The following is a 20,893-nucleotide window of genomic DNA, read 5'->3' on the forward strand; positions in this document are numbered from 1 at the left end:
TCAGGGAGGGGTAGCACCTCTGGTGGGGGAACATGTCGCGTCCTTTTCAGGGCGGTTTGTCCACCTTTGGTCCCCAGCTGGAACTCAGCTCTCACCTGTGGCTCCCCGTAGCTGTTTGCATGCAGAGCAGCCACACCCTGGGCAACAGCTTCAACAAGCCGGGTAAACCAGGTGAGGGTCTCAAACCCTCGGTGAGATAGGGAGTTGTCTATCCCAGCATGTGAAGATGCATTCCGGCAAATTGAGTGGACAAGACTAATGGAAGGTCCAATGGTCAAGAGGGCGGTCTCTGCAAGCGTCGTGGAACACGTAGAGCACTACAAGACACAGAAGATGTCCTGGTCATCCACTGTGCCTACTTTCATCTCCAGCCCTCCTATATGCTCCCATAATCACCACCTTTGATTCAGTCATGACACCATGTCACCAGGTTTTTTTTATCTTCCTCCTGTGCTCTGGCCCATTGTTGTTTGAGATACAGCCCAGTACAGTGGCATCATCTGCAAAATGGTAATTGGAGTTAGAGCAGTCATGAGAGCTCTACAGGGTAGGGGACTGAGGATGCAGATTTGTAGGGCAACAGTTATGAAGATAATCATGGCAGAGGTGAAATGAGGGTATTGTTCCTGGACAATTTAAAGAAACTTAGCCAATACTGAATTAAATTTACAGGAATGATGAGTGATTGAACTTATACGCAAGATTCTGTGAGTGATGTTTGAGCTCAGTGCTGACGGGTTGTTCCCTTTGAGTGTATCAGAGGATGTTTTAGGACTGAGGCAAAGAATATTTATTGATTTATTTATGTGCTGAGATACATCATAGAGGAGGGCCTTCCAGCCCTTTGAGCTACAGCACCCAGTAATCCCCCAATTTAGTCATGGGACAATTTACAATGACTAATTTACAATGACAGAGAAAATTCATGCTGCCATGGAGAGAAGCTACAAGGTAGCAGCGGCAATCGAACCCGGGTCGCCTGCACTGTAAATCCATTCAAGTCAAGTCAAGTCACTTTTATTGTCATTACTGACAGGGTTGGAATTATTTTCCTTGGAGCACTGTGAAAAATGAGCATATTCTACACTATGATCCATATACTTTTGGGCAAATGGCACTCAGGGTGTAAGGAGACACAAAAGATTGCAGATGCTCAAATCTGGAGCAACACAAAAAGCACTGGATGAACTCAACAGATCAGGCAGCATCAACTCCTCCCTTGGAGGGTCAGACACTCTGAGCCAATAGGCTGGTCCTGGACTTACTTCCTGGCATAATTTACATATTACTATTTAACTATTTATGGTTTTATTACTATTTAATTATTTATGGTGCAACTGTAACGAAAACCAATTTCCCCCGGGATCAATAAAGTATGACTACTACTACTACTACTAATGGAGGGAAATTGACAGTCAACGTTTTTAGTCAAGCTTCTTTGTCTGGACTCTTGACCAAAAATAGCACCTGTTCTTCCCTCTACAGTTGCTGCCTGGTTGTGTTGCTCCAGCGCTTAAGGGTTCAAGCAGGAAAGTGGATTTGAGGTTCAAGTTCAAGTTTATTGTCATTTATTGTCACATGTATACTGCTAAAGATTCCTCCAGACTAAGGTCTTCTTCTTGGAAGTCCGTTGGGAATGACTATGATGTCAGTGATGCCTCTGATGACAGCCAAGCTCGAACTGGGAAGTGCAGGTGCACTCACAGGTCGGGCACGCAACAGCCATTGAAGGGTTGAGTTGTCTCCCCTTGTGGTCTTGGCACTTTTGATCGCGGTCCTTCAGCCACTGTTCTTCGAATGTGCTGGTGCCTTTGTATACTGCCAGGTGCCAGGTATTGCTGTCTTTGGCCAAGGCCTCCCAACCAGTCACAGGGATATTGCATGCCTTCAAGGACTCTTTCACGTAGTCTTTATAGCGTTTTGTGGGGACTCCCTGCTTTCTGGTGTTATGAGCCAGCTCGGAAAAGAATACCACCTTTGGAAGGCGGTTGTGTTTCATCTAAACCACATGTCCATCCTATCGAAGTTAAGCCTTCATAATCAGTGTCTCTGTGCCAGAACTCTCAGCCCTTTGTAGCACGTCTGTGGTGTGGACTCCGTCTTGCCACGAGATGCCTATGATCTTGCGAAGGCATCACAGGTGGAACTGCTCATATTTTACAGTTATATAGCAGAGAAGTCAGGACGACTGATCTGTAGACTGCCATCTTGGTCTTCAGCCGAATGCCATGTTCTCCTCACACACGTGTCCATAGCTTGCCAAAGTGTGCACCAGCTTTTGTAAGTCCGTTTCAGAGCTCTTGATCTAGACTGCAGGGTGAGGTGAGGCAGCTTCCCAGGTAGGTGAAGGTGTCAACATTGTTGAGCTGTGTGCCTTCAATTTCAACTCATGGTTCCGCAGGGTTGGTTAGGGGTATGGACTAAAGTAGAACTTCTGCCTTCTGCAGGCTGATGGTTAGGCTGAATTTTCTTGCTGACACAGCACGGCAGTCAGTGAGCTCCTGCAGGTCCCTTTCACCGTGCGCTGCACGAGCACAGTCATCTGCAAAGAGGAAGTCTCGTAGCACTTTGGTTTTGGCCTTGAGGCGTCACAGATCAAAGAACTGTCCATCAGTCCTGAAGCAAATAGGAGAGCAGAAAACAGTTTTGTGGCAAACAGCAGGCCGAACAGAGTAGGTGCAAGGACACAGCCCTGCTTGACACCGTTAGTTACTAGGAAGGGGTCAGAGGAAAGGCTTTGGGAGTAAACCCCAACAAAGAAATCCCGAGTCACAGCCTCTAAGGCAGTTTGATGTTGATTCAATGTCATTCTAGCAGCTCCTCTGCAGTTCAGCCGTCATCAAAACATTATGCCTGGCATCCCTTTTTGACATCAGACTCACACACAATACATAAAGCAATATTACAACAATTAAATTAACAAATACTAAAATTAATATTATTTTATTATTTGAAGATTGACATTTAGCATTAAGGTGAATTTATGACACAAGTTAAAAAGTAAACAGTAGTGCTGCTGGTGCTTCATAAGTGATGAGACCTGGATGGTGGCAGGCAGCTTGGGGGAAGAAGCTGTTTTCCACCCTAATAGTCACTTTCCTAACGCTACGCACCTCCTGCCTGATGGTGGAGGGTCAAATTGAGAGATAGGAGGGATCCTTGACAATGCTAAGAGCCCAGCATATGCAGTGTTCCTGATAAATATCTCAGGTTGGTGGAAGAAAGACCTCGATGATCTTCTCAGCAGGTGGCGGATTAGCTGTGATCTTATTGAATGGTACCATAGATATGAGGTCTGGAAGACATATGGATTTAGCAGGTAAACTGCTTATCTCTCCATTGATGCTGCATGGCCAGTTCCTCATTTGCACCATTTGCTTATTTTACTTCAAATTGTAGGCTATGAACAATATTTTGGCAACACAAGATAATCAGGAGCCAAAAACAAAGTGTCAGAGGATCTTAGTTGATCAAGAACTTCTGTAGAAGCAAAGGAATGGTAAACAATTTGAGTCAAGACTCTGCATCAGGACCAGAGTGCAGAGGGGGAGATATTAGTATTACAAAGGTGAGAGGGGAATGAGGTAAGGGCTGTTAGCTGATAGGCAGAATCAGCTGAGGTGGGAGATGATAGGTGTGAGGAGGAGGGAGTTAGAAAAATAGGTGGAAACAGATAAGAACCCATGATAAGAACATTGCTATTCGGCTATGATTGAATGGTAAAGCAGATTAGACAGGCCAAATGGCCCACCTTAGCTCCAAAGTCTCATGGTCTTATTCCTCTTTTGCACTTTTTATTTTTGTTACTTATAGCAATTTTTAAATTTTGCACTGTATTACCAACATAAAATATGAAATTTTACAACATACTTCAGTAATAAACCTGATTATGAAATAGAATTGAATGGAGGACCAGTTAGGAAGGATGGCCAAACGAAAAGAAACCCTTGTAGATAAGTGCAAGGGTTTTGGCAGATGTAACTAGGCATAGTGGATTTAACAGGGCATGTTGGCAGAATAGAAAAAAAAATCAGCAAAGTAGACCATTTGGAGTGGGAAAGCAACACAGAGATTTCCTAATGTTGAAAACTCAATGTTCATACTATTAGTTGCCGACTATCCAGGTGGAATATGAAGTGTTATCTTTGCAGTCTGGGTTCTACCTCATGCTGGCAGCAGTAAAGGCCTAGGGCAGACAGGTCAGTGTGGGAACGGGGAGTTGAAATGGTATGCAACCAGGAGCACAAGATGGGTCAGAGTTGATAGAGCACAGGTGATTATCTAGCCTATACTTTGCCTTTCCGATGTAGATGTCATATAAAGAGCTCGGAGAGCTAGACCAGGTTGAAAGAGGTGTCAGCAAATCTCTGCCTCTCCCGGAGGTGCTGAAAGGTGGTGTAAGGGCAATGCTGATGTTAAGGACAGAGTATTTGTGGTAGGTAGTGGGAATAAGCTGCCAGAAGTAGTTTAAGTTAGTACCACTACACAGTTTAAAAGACATTTCGACAGGTGCATGGATATAATAGGTTTGGAAGATTAAGGACCTAACGCGGGGAAGTGGGACAAGATCAGGAAGACGCCTTCTGCGACAAATGCTGTACACGCTACTGTTACAGGAGAAAGGGTCGGCTGTGGAGGGGGTAAACAGAGCGATGAGGGATTCGTAAACATATCAAGTTTATTTTCATCGCCATACCATTTGAACTCAAGCCTCGGCAGCTCAACAACAATCGTCCAACGTGCCACTTACAGTTATCGATGCCACCGCCAGATGCGCTCGCTTCCAGCTTCTCATTGGCTCGCCCCGAAGAGGGCGGTACCGGCGCGCGCACGCGGCGTTCTCTCACTGGCTGAGAGGAAGCGGGCGGGAGACATGACGGACACCACGCGCGAGTGACGATCGAGCGACGTGGCAACGTTTACAGGCTGCATGCCGGGGGTATGTTTGCTCGCGGGCACCTATGGGCGGGGCTGTTGTCGGCGTGGAGGCGGTGCCGCTCGGCCGGCTGGCTCGGATTGCTTTGAAGTCCGCGAACTGGGTGATTTAAATATTAACTCGAGCGCGAGACCGGTTACACCTTAAATTGAGCAGTTCGGAGTGAGCCCCGAGTCAGTCTTCGCGTACAGGCTCAGGAGGAGAAACTTTTCGCTCTGACAGGTCGCTCCGCCCTCTTCTGTGGGAGACGGTTAGATCAGCGCGAGGATCGACCATGGGCTCGCGGCCGCGGTGGGACCTCGCTCTGCTGCTCGCGGAGCTTCTCGCTCTGTGCTCCCCGTGGGCATGCGCGGAGAGAGACGCGGAAACGTACTGCGGAGGTGAGCGGTTGAACGGTGGGGTCTGCCTCTGTGCTGACCCTGTTGGTGGGGTGGGAGATGGACAGCAACGTGGCTCTGAGACGAGGATATGTGGAGCTACGTGTTCCCCCCTTCACAGATGGGTCAAGTCAAAAGCCGAGCTTGTTGTCATGTGCACAAGTGCAATGAAAAACTTAATTGTCGTAGCAGTAGTCACAAGAAAACACATTTATGCCGCATGTATTTAATATAGTGTACTAAGAGGTTATGGAAAAGATTTAAGATGGGTTTCAGTAAAAAAAACTTTACAGAGAGAGGTTATGATTCGGAATTACCTATCCATGAGAATGGTGGAATCGGTGCCTTCAAAACGGATAAATATAGAAAAACCAGCGAGATAAGCGGTTGCACTTTTGAATCAATGACTGTTTGGCAGAACTGGAAAAGTGAGAAAACAGCTTGCAAATTGAAGGGTGTGGGGGGAGGGGGGACCTGGCATTAGGGTGGAAACTAAGTCTGTTGTAGGGTGGAAACTGAGATCTTGCGATGACACAATTGCTCTTGATCCTACTACGAAGGAAAGGAATAAGACCTTGGCTTGGCTTTACTTTACTTTATACTTTATTGTCGCCAAACAAGTGGTGCTAGAACGTACAATCATCACAGCGATATTTGATTCTGCGCTTCACACTCCCTGGATTACAAATATTAAAATAGTTTAAATTAGTAAATATTAAAATGTTAAATTATAAATCATAAATAGAAAAATGGGAAGTAAGATAGTGCAAAAAAACCGAGAGGCAGGTCCAGATAATAGAAACATAGAAAATAGGTGCAGGAGTAGGCCATTCGGCCCTTCGAGCCTGCACCGCCATTTATTATGATCATGGCTGATCATCCAACTCAGAACACCGCCCCAGCCTTCCCTCCATACCCCCTGACCCCCGTAGCCAGAAGGGCCATATAACAGTTCTGTAGACTTGTGGGGAAAGATTGAGGGGGTGTGGAACTTTTGGGGTTGCTCTCCGTAGAATTGACAGGAGACTTCATAGTTCAAAGTAAATTTATTATCAAACTGAGTATATGTTGCCATATACGACCCTGAGATCCATTTTCTTTCGGACATTCTCAGTAAACACAAACTAAGACGATCGGGCAAATGACCATTGTGCAAAGGAAGACATACTGCAATTCAAAAAAAACCTCGTAATAATTAATATTGAGAGCATGAGTTGCACAGTCCTTGAAAGTGAGTCCAGAAGTTGTGGAATCAGTTCAGTGTTGATATGCCTGAAGTTATCCACTTGACCATTGGTGGAAAAGCAGACATTTTTAAAGAGTTAACTTTAGATATGGTATTGTAGCAATTCAAAGAGAAACCGACTTGGTCTGCTTTTGGCTAAACTGAATAATACTGTCTGTAGGAGGCCAATGTTGGTTTTTAAACTCACTCTTTAAATCCTGCACAAACATTTATTTTCAGGAAATGAAGATAATCAAAACCTACAGATACTGAAATCAAATAGAAAATGCTGGACCTCAACAGGAGAGGGAAACAGTTAACATTTGAGATTGACAGAAGGTTTCATTTGTATTTCTTTAGCTGAAGTGTATTTTTTTAAAATTACAATACCCATGGACTTTCATCACCAGTTCAGGGAGTAGCAAAGAACATCTACTGAATATTAATAAAAGTGAGGAAGTCTGCAGATGTTGGAAGTCCAGAGCAACACCCACAGAATGCTGGAGGAACTCAACAGGTCAGGCAGCGTCTATGGAAATGAATAGGTAGTCGATGTTTTGGGCCAAGATCCTTCAGCACCAAGAAGGAAGGTGAAGATGCTAGAATGAAAAGGTGGGTTATTTAAGATTAGCGCTTTATAATCAAATCACTGAAGTAATTTGTGAAATGTAGGTTTTGGTGTAGTAGTTTTTATTGATTTGTTGGATAGGCTTAGACCTAATTACTCTAACTACTAATAGCTAGAGAACTGGCATTTGTCTAGTGACACTTTTAACCGTTCAGCTTTCAGTTAGCCTAACACCTTCAGTAGCCTCGCCTTGTGCTCTTCCAGAGTAGACCCAAACACTGAGATTGTCCAGGTACACCAGCACCTCAAAGAAGTTCATATCCCTGACAGTTTTCTCCAAGATAAGTTGGAAAGTAGCCAGAGCTCCTGATATGCCCTGGGGCATCCCTTCATACTGAAAAAATCCAAGTGGACTTATGAATGCTGTCTTCTCGTCAGCCTCACTCATGGGTATCTGATAATACCCACTCTTTGGGTCCAGTACACTGAACCATTTCGATCCACTCAGGCAGGCCAGTGCGTCCTTGATCCTCGGAACAGTATACTGGTTGGGGAATATGTGTCAGTTCAGAGTACTCATTTGTACCTTCCCATTCTTCTTCCTCACCACCACTATGGGGATGCACAGGGGCACCTGTACTCGGTGATAATCCCAGCTTCCTTCAGCATCTGCAAATGCTGCCAAACATCCTCTACCTCGTCAGGTGCCAGTCACTAAGATCTTTCTCTGAAAGGGGTGTCTTCTGTCACTCGGATGGTGTGGCAAGTGCTCTTAAAACAACTCACATCAATCTCATCAGTAGAAAAGACATCTTTGAACTTCAACATCTTCTCTGTCAACCTCCCAGGTACCAGGAAGTCACCAAAGTTGAATGATTTTACTGTCAATTTTCCCTTTTCAGGAGATGGTTTCTCTCCTGCTTGTTTCACCAGAAAACTAGACATTACAGTTACCGGAAAATGGTGTGCCATTGGCATTTCCAGCTTGGGAGGGACCTCCCTTTCCAAGGTGTTTCTGGTAATCACTGTCATCCTGTACAACTGACAGCTTCTGCAGTTCAGGCCTCTCCAGTATTCCTGCAGGTAAGTATGACTCTTCATGCTCTTCTGGAACATCACCAAGAGGGTCTTAGCATCAGGTATGCCAGGAGATTTGGAGCTTTCTGTCACTCTAGCTACTTCTCCAGGCTGTAACATGACTGGTTTGGACCAGGTGTACTACGCAGTTCCTCATTTGTGCTCATCATTGAGCCTAGGACAGGCACACTCTTCCTTAAAAGCAGCTCTGAACACAGGATGAATGGACAAGGTTTTCAGAAAGCTCTCTCCAACTTTCTCCTTGCAGGTTCACACTAGACTCCTCAAAGTAGAGTATCTGTTTCCACAAGAATTGAAGCTTCACCCTTCTCAACCAGGTCCATACAAACCAACACTGAGGTATCAAGGACCTCAGCTACTCCCACATCTACCTCCGAAAACTCCAGCTTCAACAACAAGTAACCGTCATATGGGTAGTCATCAGTACTAATGCCCCAGAGCTCTAGGGCACTGAGTGGCACCAATGGTAGAAGAATCTGTACAGCAGAGTAACCTGAGAACCTTTGTCAAGTATGGCTCGAGCATAAATATCTCAATCCGTAGGGATACACTGGAGCTTGGCCCCACTAAGCCCTCAGGAATAGGTTTTTTCACTTTAGTGTATTTCTGGATACTTTGATTGGAACGCATTTCTTCTTCCCTCCAGCACCCCCCCCCCCCCCACGAGACATCAGGCCGTTCGTTCACTGGGTCTCTGAAGTTTCCCGACTTCCCTTTCTGCTTAAGTAACTGTGGACTCACTTTCCGAAGTTTGTCCCACCCTTCGTGCTCCTGTCTAATATGACCCTCGACATAGTTGTAACAGACAATACTGGTCGCTCCCCTTTTCTAAGGACCCTGTTCAATAGCAGCCCTCTGCTTAGTAAGTCCCCTCAGTGGGTTCGGCTCCCTCTCGACTTTGTCAGGCTTGGTGGCAGCACCTGCTGGTAACAACTGGGATATCTCAGCTCTAAAATCTGCCAAAAAGCTCCTATAACACCCATTTGTGGGACATCAGGAGTCACTTCAGCAACAGAGGCTACTACCGAGGACTGTACCCTGCTGAAGGAGGTCTCCTGCTCCTCCATCACATTTTCCTCCTCTTACTTCTCTGATCAGCTTAACAATCGGGAGGGGCGGTGGTTCATCATGCATCTTACGAGACATTTGGAGGCTGCAAGTGATCATGTCCTGTAACTGGGCACCCTTCGCCACTTGGTCTGTCATTAATTGATTCACCTCGGCTGTTTGGATGGCCCCTCTACACCACAGGCAACACAGTTGTCTCTAGCAGAAAAATGTAGGCAGAAAGTTTCTCCCCCTTCTCCTGAAGCATGCATAAGCTCTGTGTTGGGCTTCCTGTTGTCCCAAAATCGTTTTCTAGCACTTGCATGTAACCTGCACAAGTAGCTAAGGTCCTTTGCCTTTAAGGACCTCACTTCTTCAGCAGCCGGACCTTTTTAGACTCTCTACCAGTTGCTGTCTTTTGGCATTATTGAAGCACTGCCACTCATTCAGCATGTGAGAAGTCTGCTCCACCTTCCCCTCAGGGGTGGGCTTCCCTTGCGAGAACATCCTCTGCCTATGATTAACTTTGACTCTCTGCCGGTGCACTTGACATTTATCTGCCAGGGACGTAACCACTCAGAATTTTCACCACTCGCTGGAGGACTCATTAGATCTTCCACATCAAATTACTCGTTCCCCTAGCTCCAGAGAAATGAGAGCAACTTGTCTTTAAAGTTTCCGCCCTCAGCTACGGGAAACTCTGCTTCCAATTCAGCACTCTCCCCTACACTCCTTTTCTTGGATGGACCATGGCCCTGCATCTCCTGGGACCCCATTGGTACCAGTCAGATCCATTCCTGTTACATCAGTGCTAGTCTGAACTAAACTATGTCTTTCCCCACTGTTCGGTCAAATTGCCACTGCATGATCATAACTTTTCCTAATGATTTAACAGCGCTTAAAACTCTAATCAACAATTCATCTGGGCTGCAGATATCCACCCTGCTTGGAATACAAGCGTTAGCTACAGGTGATCTTTGAATTACACCAATGCTTAATCCCTGCAGCATCCTTAACCACGTATCTTAATCACTTTCCCGGACAATAGTTTAACACAGGCTAACCACAAACCCACTTAATCAATTCGTGGGGCAATCACACAGTTTTCAATTTATTCAATCCTAGAACGATAACGCCACAATGAAACACCCTTTTACTGGGCATCTCTGGAAACGCGTCTCGTTAGTCCCTCGCTAACAGCCACTGGATTCCGCGGCGATGAACTCCCCTTTCTCCGGCTTCGTACATCGAAGTTATATGTGACTTTGGTCCTGCCAAACCCATGAGATTGGGATGTCTCGCCCACACAGACCACTGTTTGTGTGAATGTAAAAGTCAGTCACATAAATTAAGACTGCGCACTCCATACAATTATAAAGTATATTTGTGAAAAGAGTTAGTAAAGAAAAGAAGGGGGGGGGGGAATGAAAGGACCCATTATAATTAAACAGTCAAATGTGCACAGGTTGGAGCTCAAACCTTCCGAAAGCCATATTCACCGATTCTTGGCAGACCTCTGCGCCTGAGCTCCATCAAATGGCTTTCCCCCACCGGATTGAATTCTATGACTGGTTCTCTCCAAGTTCTTCTCTCTTCATCTCCCGCTGGTTTAGACCCACCACTGGTTCAAGTCACAAAACCACTCCCCCAGCCTTCTCTTGAGCATTCCCCCTTTTCCAATCTCCTGATTGGATGGCCCACATTCCTATGCTCCCTTATCTCCAACAGTAACCCAAACACTGCTTCTACAGAAGATACCCTACAGCATTAGGAGTAAAATCTTTACCAGGGTGTTACATACATGAGGTGAAGAACCTTTGAACGTGAGTCTATAGGTGGCATGAACTGTCTAGAGAAGTGGCGAGTGAAGTTATCCCTACTGGTTCAAGAACCTGATGGTTGAGGGGAGTGAACTGTTCCTGAACCTGATGTGTGGGACCTGAGGCTCGTGTACTTTCTTCCCAATGGCAGCTGCGAGAAAAGAACATGGCTTGGGTGGTGGGGGTCCTTGACAATAGCTGCTGCTTTCCTGCAACATTCGCAGCACTCTGAGTGGATCTGCTCATTGTTGGGGAGGGCTTTACCCACGATGGACTGGCCTGTATCCACTTGTTTTTGTAGGATTTTCCATTTAAGGGCATTGTTTTTCATACCAGGCCAAGATGCAACCAGTACATCTTTAGCACATTGGTTGTTTGCTGGTCTTTGTATGTAGTTTTTCATTGATTCTATTGTATTTCTCTGTTCTACACTGAATACTTGTCAGAAAATGAATCTCAAGGTAGTTTATGGTGACATATACTTTGATAGTACATTTACTTTGAACCTTGTACATTGTAGATTAAAGAACTAACAGTGAAATTAAACAAATGCTTTCTATACACCTTCACACGTGATTCAATAAATTTTCCAGAAACAGTGGGAACAACACACTTGGGGAGAACAAGTAACTCAGAGATGGGTGTTTAGAATATTAGTCTTGAAGAAATTAAATGGAACTTGAAAAGTGATAAGCCAGGGCCGGCTGGTGACGCAATGACATCGGTGCTGGACCCGGGAGCGGAGGTTCCCGGGTTCGAAACCAGTCAGGTCTGCTCCCGAATACGCTTTCCATCCGTGCCGGGTTGAGTGTCGAGATCGCAACTCAACCTCGTAAAATAAAAAAGGGTAAAATACTGTAAAAATGTCTGTGTGAGGAGTGGCGTGCCACACAGTCTCTCTCTCGCTCTGCACCTTGTAAAAGCCATGAAAAAGACATCATCACGGATGCACGCAGACGCGTGCACACACAGACTCGCACGCATGCAGGCACACGTCAAAAAAAGGTGATAAGCCTGTAGGACCAGATAACCTCATCCCAGGGCTTAGAGGTACTTAGAAAAATTAAGGGTATATTTCTTCTTCAAAACTTCATGGATTCTTAGTTCCTGGTTTAGGATATTTGAACTGCAGAGAAATTTAGAGTGGATGGTGAAAGATCCAGTTTTTATGGTCCATGTAGGTACCAACCATGTTGGTAGAACAAGGGAAGTGCATATGTCCTGAGATTCATAACCCTGAAATTCATCTTCTTGCAGGCATACGCATTAAATCCAATGACAATAATAGATTCAATGAAAGACTGCAGCAACAGGGCAGACAAGCAGTGCAAAAGATAACAAACTGTGTAAATACAATAAGAAGGGGAGGGAGAGAAAAGAAATTTTAAATAAATAAGCAATAAATATTAAGAATGAGGTGAAGAGTCCTTAAGTGAGTCCCATTAGTTGTGGGAACATTTCAATAATGGAGCTAGTGAATTTGAGTGAAATTGTTCCCTTTCATTCAAGAGCCTAATGGTTGACAGGTAATTAGTGTTCCTGAAACTGGTAGTGTGAGTCCTGAGGCTCTTGTACCACCTTCCTGATGGCATCAGCAGGAAGAGAGCATTACCTGGGTGGTGAGGTTTACCGATGATGGATGCTGAAGGATTTTCAGTTCAATGATGTTTCCATACCAGGCCATGAAACCACCAGTCAATATACTCTCCACCACACATCTCTAGAAGTTTGCTAAGTTTTAGATGTTATGTTGAGTCTTTGCATTTTTCTAGGGAAGTAAAAATGCTGCTGTGCTTTCTTTGTAATTGCACTTGCATGCTGGGTCCAGATCAGGTCCTCTGAAATGATAACACCAAAGAATTTGAAATTGCTGACCCTCTCCACCTCTGATCCTCCAGTGAGGACTGGCTCATTGACCTCTGGTTTCCTTCTCCTGAAGTCAATAAACATCTCCTTGGTCTTGCTGACATTGAGTAAGAAGTTGTTGTGGTGGCACCTCTCAGTCTGCTGAGTAAATATGAACAGCTAGTGACTAAATTTTAAAGTAGACTGGAAGTGACTTTTTCCCAAGGCAGCAGTGGCCAATACTGGAGGACATCTGTTTAAGGTGAGTGGAGCAAAGTTTAGGACAGATGTCTTAGAAAGGAGGGTGCCTGGAATGCACTACTGGGAGTGGTGGTAGAGGCTGTTACAATAGGGATCTTAGATATGCGTTTTGATGTAAGAAAACTGGAATGTAGGAGGGAAGGGTTATATTGATTTGTGAAGTAGATTTTATAGGTATGCAGAACATTGTAGGCTCAAGGTCCTGTATTGTGCTCATGTTTTCATGTTCAGAATTGTGAAAGAGTGATACGACTTGCACAGCAAAATGTTGGCTTATTTCTATTGCAGGTATGAGCCTATGTTCTTGCTTAAAAGGCTTCATAATGAGCTTTTCTTGTAACTGTATTCATATGCAGTTATGTCAATATTATTATTTTCCCACTTAGCAATCAATTACAGTTTTAATTCTAACAATATTAACTGGCAGTAATTTTAAAAACGGCATGTTAATTATAAATTTTTGAATTGTGTACACATCCTAAGTTTGGAACTGTTACTTTGAAGCAGAAAATAATGGTAAATATATGATCTTTTCATCAGATTATACACTCATGCTGGAGCTATAGAACAATGTACAATAGTTATGGAATCGCTGACCCAGCACTTGTGTGTACTTCATTAAATGTTGCTGGAGTATAAAATGAAGCCATAGAAAAGATTTGTTTGCATTTATATACTTGTGTTCCCAGCTTTGAGATCCTATACATTTTTGCAGACAGTGAATTGATTGTGAACAGTTGGCAAGATAACAGCCATTTTGTTAACAACAAATTCCCACAAATAGCAACAGGGTAACGGCCAGGTAGTTTATTTGATAGAAAAAATCTCAACCAGACTACAGAGTATGGTTGTATGCACAATGCCCTGATCTCTGGTCCATTTTTATCCAGGGGGGAAAAAGTGTGTCTGAAGGTTTTCGGTTTCACTGTTTTCTATGCTTCTAAGTAGCTTTGGGACTTCTAATTCACACTTTCTCCTCTCCTTAGTTTTCATCCTAAAAGATTTAATAATGATGGAAGGAGAGGTTGATCAGTGTCAGACTAACAACTTCCATTGTAATTTATAGTTGGTATTGTTTTGTTGATGAATTGTCCTAGTTTTAATTCTGTTCCATTGTTAAATTGGTCAACAAATTAATTATTCAGCAACACTGAGAAAATTGTCATCTCATTTCCTTTATCAGTGCAGAAAATCTACAGCATGGACAGAAAATTCTACTCTTTCTCTTTCCTCTACTGCTTGACCAGCTGAATGCTCTTAGCATTTTCAGTTGCTGGTTCATATATCCAGCATTGACAGTTCTTATTTATTTTCATGAGTTGGCTCGTTGACTGCACCGCAGCTCATGCAGATTGCTTTTCCCTGCTTTGTCTAGAAGCAGAATGGATTTCACAATTAAAATTCAGTTACCTAATTGGTATGAACACTTTTTGGAAGTGTCAAAACAATAAATTTTTTATTAAATCTACCAAGAAGATTATATTGAAGTTTAGAAATCACCCCTTAAGAAAGGTACAAAATGCTGGAGGAACTCAGCAGGTCAGGCAGCATCTGTGAAGTAAAATGAACAGTCAGTGTTTCAGACTGGAAAGTAAGGAGGAAGACCTTGTGTTTAAGACAGATGTATTCATCTTGGCAAGCAAATCACTGGAGCTTAACAGGGTTAAAGAATGCTATAAGTTAAATAAACCATTTTAACGGTTTAAATGGTGTTAGCTTTCAGGTGCTAGGTAGTAGTAAATTATTCATGTAAAAAGGAAAGTGTGTCCTGCCTACATTTGATGTTTGCATAGAAAATGGTAATCATGATCAAAATACAAATGTAGAATAATGTCATGCTATATGGACTGGTCAAAGAACACTGAGGCTGTCTACAAGAAGGGTCAGAGCCGCCTCTATTTCCTGAGGAGACTGAGCTTCTTTAACATCTGTCAGACGATGCTGAGGATGTTCTACGAGTCTGTGGTGGCCAGTGTTTGCTGTTGTGTGCTGGGGCAGCAGGCTGAGGGTAGCAGACACCAACAGAATCAACAAACTCATTCATAACGCCAGTGATGTAGTGGGGATGGAACTGGACTCTCTGACGGTGGTGTCTGAAAAGAGGATGCTGTCCAAGTTGCATGCCATCTTGGACAATGTCTCCCATCCACTACATAATGTACTGGTTGGGCACAGGAGTACATTCAGCCAGAGACTCATTCCACCGAGATGCAACACAGAGCGTCATAGGAAGTCATTCCTGCCTGTGGCCATCAAACTTTACAACTCCTCCCTTGGAGAGTCAGACACCCTGAGCCAATAGGCTGGTCCTGGACTTATTTCCTGGCATAATTTGCATATTACTATTTAACTATTTATTATTTATGGTGCAACTGTATCGAAAACCAATTTCCCCCGAGATCAATAAAGTATGACTATGACCATATGTAAAGCTGTGTCTTAGGTTATAGCAAAAGGGCTGATTTAGTAGTATTGAATAATACTACTGTGTTGCATTTGGTTATTGGGGGTATTAAATGTGTTGACATGCCTAGAGACATGTATCCAGAAAGATTTTGATTCACAGTATCAGGGCATATTCTGAAGTATTTAATTAAATTTTGCACTACTTCTATCTAAAAATGAGGGGAAAAAGAGGTTGTGTTCATAGGTTAATTTTGCATTCAAAAATGTGATGGTAGAGGGGAAGAAGCTGTTCCTGAAATGTTGAGTGTCTTGTCTTCAGGCTCCTGTTCCACCTCCTTAATGGTAGCAATGATTAGCGGGCACGTCCTTGGTTACACTGTTCGTGTAAGTGCCTCTTGGCTATTGTTGTTGCAGCAACTCGTCCTGATCTTGAGCACTTTCCTCCCTTTGAAGCGGGTGGGAACCTCTTTGGCTGGTATAGTTTAAGGATTTTTAAATTATAAGTGCACAAATGGTAAAGTGATTCGAAGGTAGGGGAAAAAAAAACAAAAATCAAATTTATGGTAACAGCTTAACAAACTAAATGTGGGGAATACACCCTATCCTCGTTATATGCAGGGGATGTGTTCCTCGAAGTCGTCACATAATGTGAATAATTATTTAAATAGAGAAAATAGGGATGAGTTCTGGAGGGCTTCCTAAATACGTTTTATCTGTAATTTATTCACATTTTCATACCAATACAACATAAAAGCAGTACCACAAGGCAACATTCGTATTATATTTCATCAATTTAAGGTAATATTCAATGTAATAAATGAAAGTTAACATACTAGGGTGTACAGTACTCACCAACAGTGGCAGGTGTGTTCGCTCTGGGAGATGGGTGGTTGTTGTGGTGTCAGGCAGCTTTTCATGGATGAGGTGGATGGTTGTGTGTTGTCAGGATCATCAAGGACAGCAAGGGGTGAAGGAAGGCTCTCAGAACTACTGGCAGCAGGAGATGACACCGGTTTGAAGAAAGTGGTGAAGGTTGTTTGCTTGGCAGCATTTTGTTTTTCAGTACAAATTTGGTTGTAGGGAAGAAGGCTTGACTGCAGGGAACGACTGAAATGCTGACTCCATTCTAAACTTGGGTCCATGTCCATCGCCATTTGTGCCAAGTGTTCCGCAGCCTTAAAAACAAATTCTGCCAGTTGCTTCACTGTAAAATCGTTCACCTGCAACTCGACACTTTCTTCTTCATCGTTATCAGCTTCAGTCTGAGTTAAATGCAGAAGATCATCCACACTTAATTCTTCATAAGAATCCAGGAGTTCTACCAGGTCAGCAGTCTCGAGATCTGAAAATCCTTCCCCACCAATTTTACGGCCCAGGGCCACACAATCCTGGACAGCTGCAGTGAAGGCAGGAAACCCCTTGAGGGTGTGCACACACTCCACCAAATTGATTTCCATGCTCCATTGAGAGGCTTCTTACTCAAACCCTTAAGAGCACAGGGGTTTAGTGAATGGTAAACTAAGAGGCTTCATCTTACACTCTCTTTCGGCATTGGAACACATAAGCAAAGTCAATCTATCCTTTGCTGCCTTGGAACCTGACGCAGTTTTTTCATTCTTACTTATGTAAATATGTTTCAGCAAACGCTTCCAAAAAAGCCTGGTCTCGTCTGCATTAAGCACCTGCTTTGGTGTGATGCCTAACTCCGCTATCATAGCCCGCAACTGCACAGGGTAGCGTCCCGGAGCTGTGTTACCTTCACCTGATGCCGCCCTGTTCATAATTTCGAACTTTTTTTCAAGTGTTAAAGCGGTTCTCTGCCGCTTGGCTGATGATAGGACTTGACATCGGACGTTTAGGAAGCATAGTTAAATATTTTTAAGCACAAAATCACTGCACTGTAGGTAAAAACAACAAAAGTTTAAAAGCACAAAATCGCACATCCATACGTTGCCAAAACCAATGTGAGACCGGCGGGTGTGAGGTTGTGAGGTATGCGCACGTGACTTGTATTGGTGGGAAAGCGGTGCTCCTTGCATAACTGGGTTTTGTATGGATACAAGGTAGAAATAGGTTCCTCACATAACTGAATCTGCATTGTCTGAAGACACATATAACGAGGATAGGGGCTTTTTGGCTCAGTGGGGTCCTTCTGGACAGTAACTTTTGAGTCATTGTTGGAGAATAACAATGTATACATTGTTTTTACAATTATTGCAAGTATAACTTTTCTATTGTTAGCTGATTTGTTAAACCTAACATGCATGTGGGAAATCCTAAATTTATTTTTTGTTTGAAATTGACTCCACTGTTGTGCATTCATCAATTCAACTTAGTTACATTTACATCAACACCGATGGACAGATCTGTGCTTTTGTAGTTGTAATCTCTTTCTTCATTACAGATTATATGTTCTTTAGCTTTAATATTAGCATTTGGGATTTGACATTTTGAATCTGTAGGCCAAAGCGAATTAATATGTCTGGATCAGTGTCATAGTTAAGTGCTTACTTTCTACATTGCAGCAATCAAAATGCCAATTAATGGAAATGAATATTAAATAGATAATGTAAATTAAGTATTAACAACAAAAATACTTGCCTTCCACATTTTGCATTTTCTTGTCGGGAAGTGGTCCAGGTTCGCCTTAAACCATAGGCTACCGTTCCATGATAGAAAATGAAGGGCTATGTAGAAATAAAGGGTTGGATTGATCTTAGAATAGGTTACAAGTCGGCACAATATAGTGGGCTGAAGAGTTCGTGCAGTGCTATAGTGTTCCATTAACATCTACCATACCAGACAGAACTTGACATGGACTAAGATGCTAAAGATGCATGTAATAACCATTATTAATCGATTTGGACTTGCCCAGTCAAGGTGTATTCCCTTCTGTGTCAAATCATCCATTTCCCATCTTTCCTCCTGATCACTCGGGTTTCCCTCCTTATCACTCGGGTTTCCCCCTTTTCTGAAAAAGGGTCTTGGATCTAAATCATTGCTTCTTTTCTAATAAATGCTGCCTGACCTGCTGGGTGTTTCAAGCATTTTCTGTTTTTGTTTGAGTTTGACCAAGTGGTGATTATATCCCATTACCTTTTTCAAAAGTTTCTTTTAGTTAATTGCTTTTATCGTTACGATGCAATGAAATTTTAATTGTATGGCTGAAAATGTATTTTGTGATGTATAATTAATTTTCTAAAGGCTTTTTTTGAATCTGGGGCGGTGCGAAGGTGGTGTTAGGTGGTGCTATAGCCCCAGCAGAAATTACAGTAGCTTTGCATTCTCTGTATAGTTTTGAATACAGCTTGTTTCTCTAGTTGATCTAGTGAAACAGCGCCCCCAATTACCATAGCACCCACACAGCAATAAAGTTATAAATTCTGTGCTGGTCTAAGGTCAGATCCACTCTACACTTCTGCTTATTTGTTCATTGTCAATGTCTTGCTGTTGCTGTCCTCAGATCAGTTAGGCTGATCTAAGATCACTTAAAGTGGTGGTGACGTCACTCACTCTCACTCATGCGAAAGATTGATAGTATACATCCAGGTGCAGATCCATGGTCTCGCAAGACTAACGGATGCCACACGCACATACTGTGCTTTTACAATTTAGCGTGGGCCTGGCACGTGCATTATTTTGGCCGGCATGAAAAATGGATCGATTTTGAGTGAGAAAATGATCTCATCCAGAGGAATCAGTGGTGTCTCAGCCCGAGCCTGTCTTAATTGAAAGTGACATGCAGAAAGAAGTAAGTGGGGATGAGGACAACAGCAGTTCATCAAAGGAGTGTGAGAGCGAAGTAGAGGAACAAGAAGTGGAGCGGGATTCGGAAGAGAATGTGGATGAAGCTGCTCTTAGTGCTAGTGGGAATACTGTTAGCGATGTTAGCCAGCAGCCTGAAGAAGGACCCCATCGGCTAGCATTGGAAAAAGTACTCTTTGCTGCTCGCAACAGTTTGGCAATCAGCAAAGCAGTTTTATTCGTGGCTGGTTTGACAGACTGGAATATTCGATCACGAAAGATACTACATTCTGCTTCGCATGCAGGCATTTCCTGTGTGGAGGACATGGGTTCCATTCTGAGTCTACCTTCACTGTCATCGGTTACCACAACTGGCGGAAAGCTACAGCAGCTTTCAAAATCCACCATGCTGCTGGAGGAGGAGGAGAAGATGGCGCAACGGCAGCACGCGTGGCCACTTCGGTGGTGTTGTCTGTCAAGTAGGGGACCGTGCACAATTCTGATTTGATGGAGACAGACGTGAGAGTACGGAAGAACATCTGAAATGCCCGCTTTGCTGCTGCTGCTACTGTGTGGTAACCAGAATCTCCAGAACAGAAGGCCCCGAAATCCTCGGCTTTGCTTGTTTCAGCGGCCGGGGTGAGGTCGATGGCGCTCGGGAGGCTGTATCAGAGAGGCTGGTCGGAAGCTCGAAGTTTTCGGACGGATGGACTCAGTGTCGGCTGTGGTCGGCTGCTTCCAAGTCATCGGCAAGTTGACAGTGCCAGGTTTATGGCAGGGAGTTTCTCCCTTTTGCAGCCTGCTATCAGGGACTCGGGAGTCAATTGACTCGAGGACTTTTGAGACTTTATTTACCGTGCCCATGGTTTGTTCTTCATCAAATTATGGTATTGCTTTGTACTGCTGTAACTATATGTTATAATTATGTGGTTCTGTCGATGTTAGTCTTTGGTTTGTCCTGTTTTCTGTGATATCACTCCAGAGAAACATTGTATCATTTCTTAATGCATGTATGCATTTCTAAATGACAATAAAAGAGGACTGAGTGTTCTCATAATCTAATGTAAGTGCAGCTCTTAAGTTTGCTATGGAGGCATGGGCCGAATTCAGATTGAGAAAACAAGACGGTTCGAGATTGGGGAAATATGCTTGACAAAGGACATGCAAAGATTGTCCCAAGAAAATGGTGAGTATAAGAGCAGTGGTTGAGTCTCTACGCTGTACAGCGTGCCAAGGCATTGCCCAGCGAGGACACTGGGAGGATGATGGATCTGGCAATAGGGGAAACTTTGTTGAGTTGCTCAGTGTAATTGGATAGTTTGATAAAACTGTAGCTAAAAAAAAAAAAAGAGGATAATCCTGGAAATGCAAAAAAAACCACGCATCACAATATCCAAAATGAAATTATGGGTATTATGGCAGATATGGTCAGATGTCAAATAAGTGCAGAAATCAAGGAGACTGGACATTTTGCCATCATGGTGGATAGAAAACATAGAACATAGAAAATAGGTGCAGGAGTAGGCCGTTCGGCCCTTCGAGCCTGCACTGCCATTCAGTATGATC

At 43.6% G+C, this 20,893-nt stretch overlaps 1 protein-coding gene across 1 annotated transcript in view; it reads left to right on the forward strand.

Moving 5' to 3' along the window:
- The first annotated feature begins 4,919 nt into the window (after window positions 1-4,919).
- The window catches only part of LOC140194784 (protein canopy homolog 1-like), an 89,105-nt gene continuing 73,131 nt past the window's right edge, over window positions 4,920-20,893 (forward strand). Inside the window, exon 1 of the mRNA XM_072252064.1 lies at window positions 4,920-5,316. Coding sequence (XP_072108165.1) covers window positions 5,211-5,316 — 106 coding nt within the window. The 5' untranslated portion in view covers window positions 4,920-5,210. The remainder of the gene's footprint in view (window positions 5,317-20,893) is intronic.

This window comes from Mobula birostris, chromosome 3 (genome assembly GCF_030028105.1).
Source record: "Mobula birostris isolate sMobBir1 chromosome 3, sMobBir1.hap1, whole genome shotgun sequence".
Taxonomy (NCBI): domain Eukaryota; kingdom Metazoa; phylum Chordata; class Chondrichthyes; order Myliobatiformes; family Myliobatidae; genus Mobula; species Mobula birostris.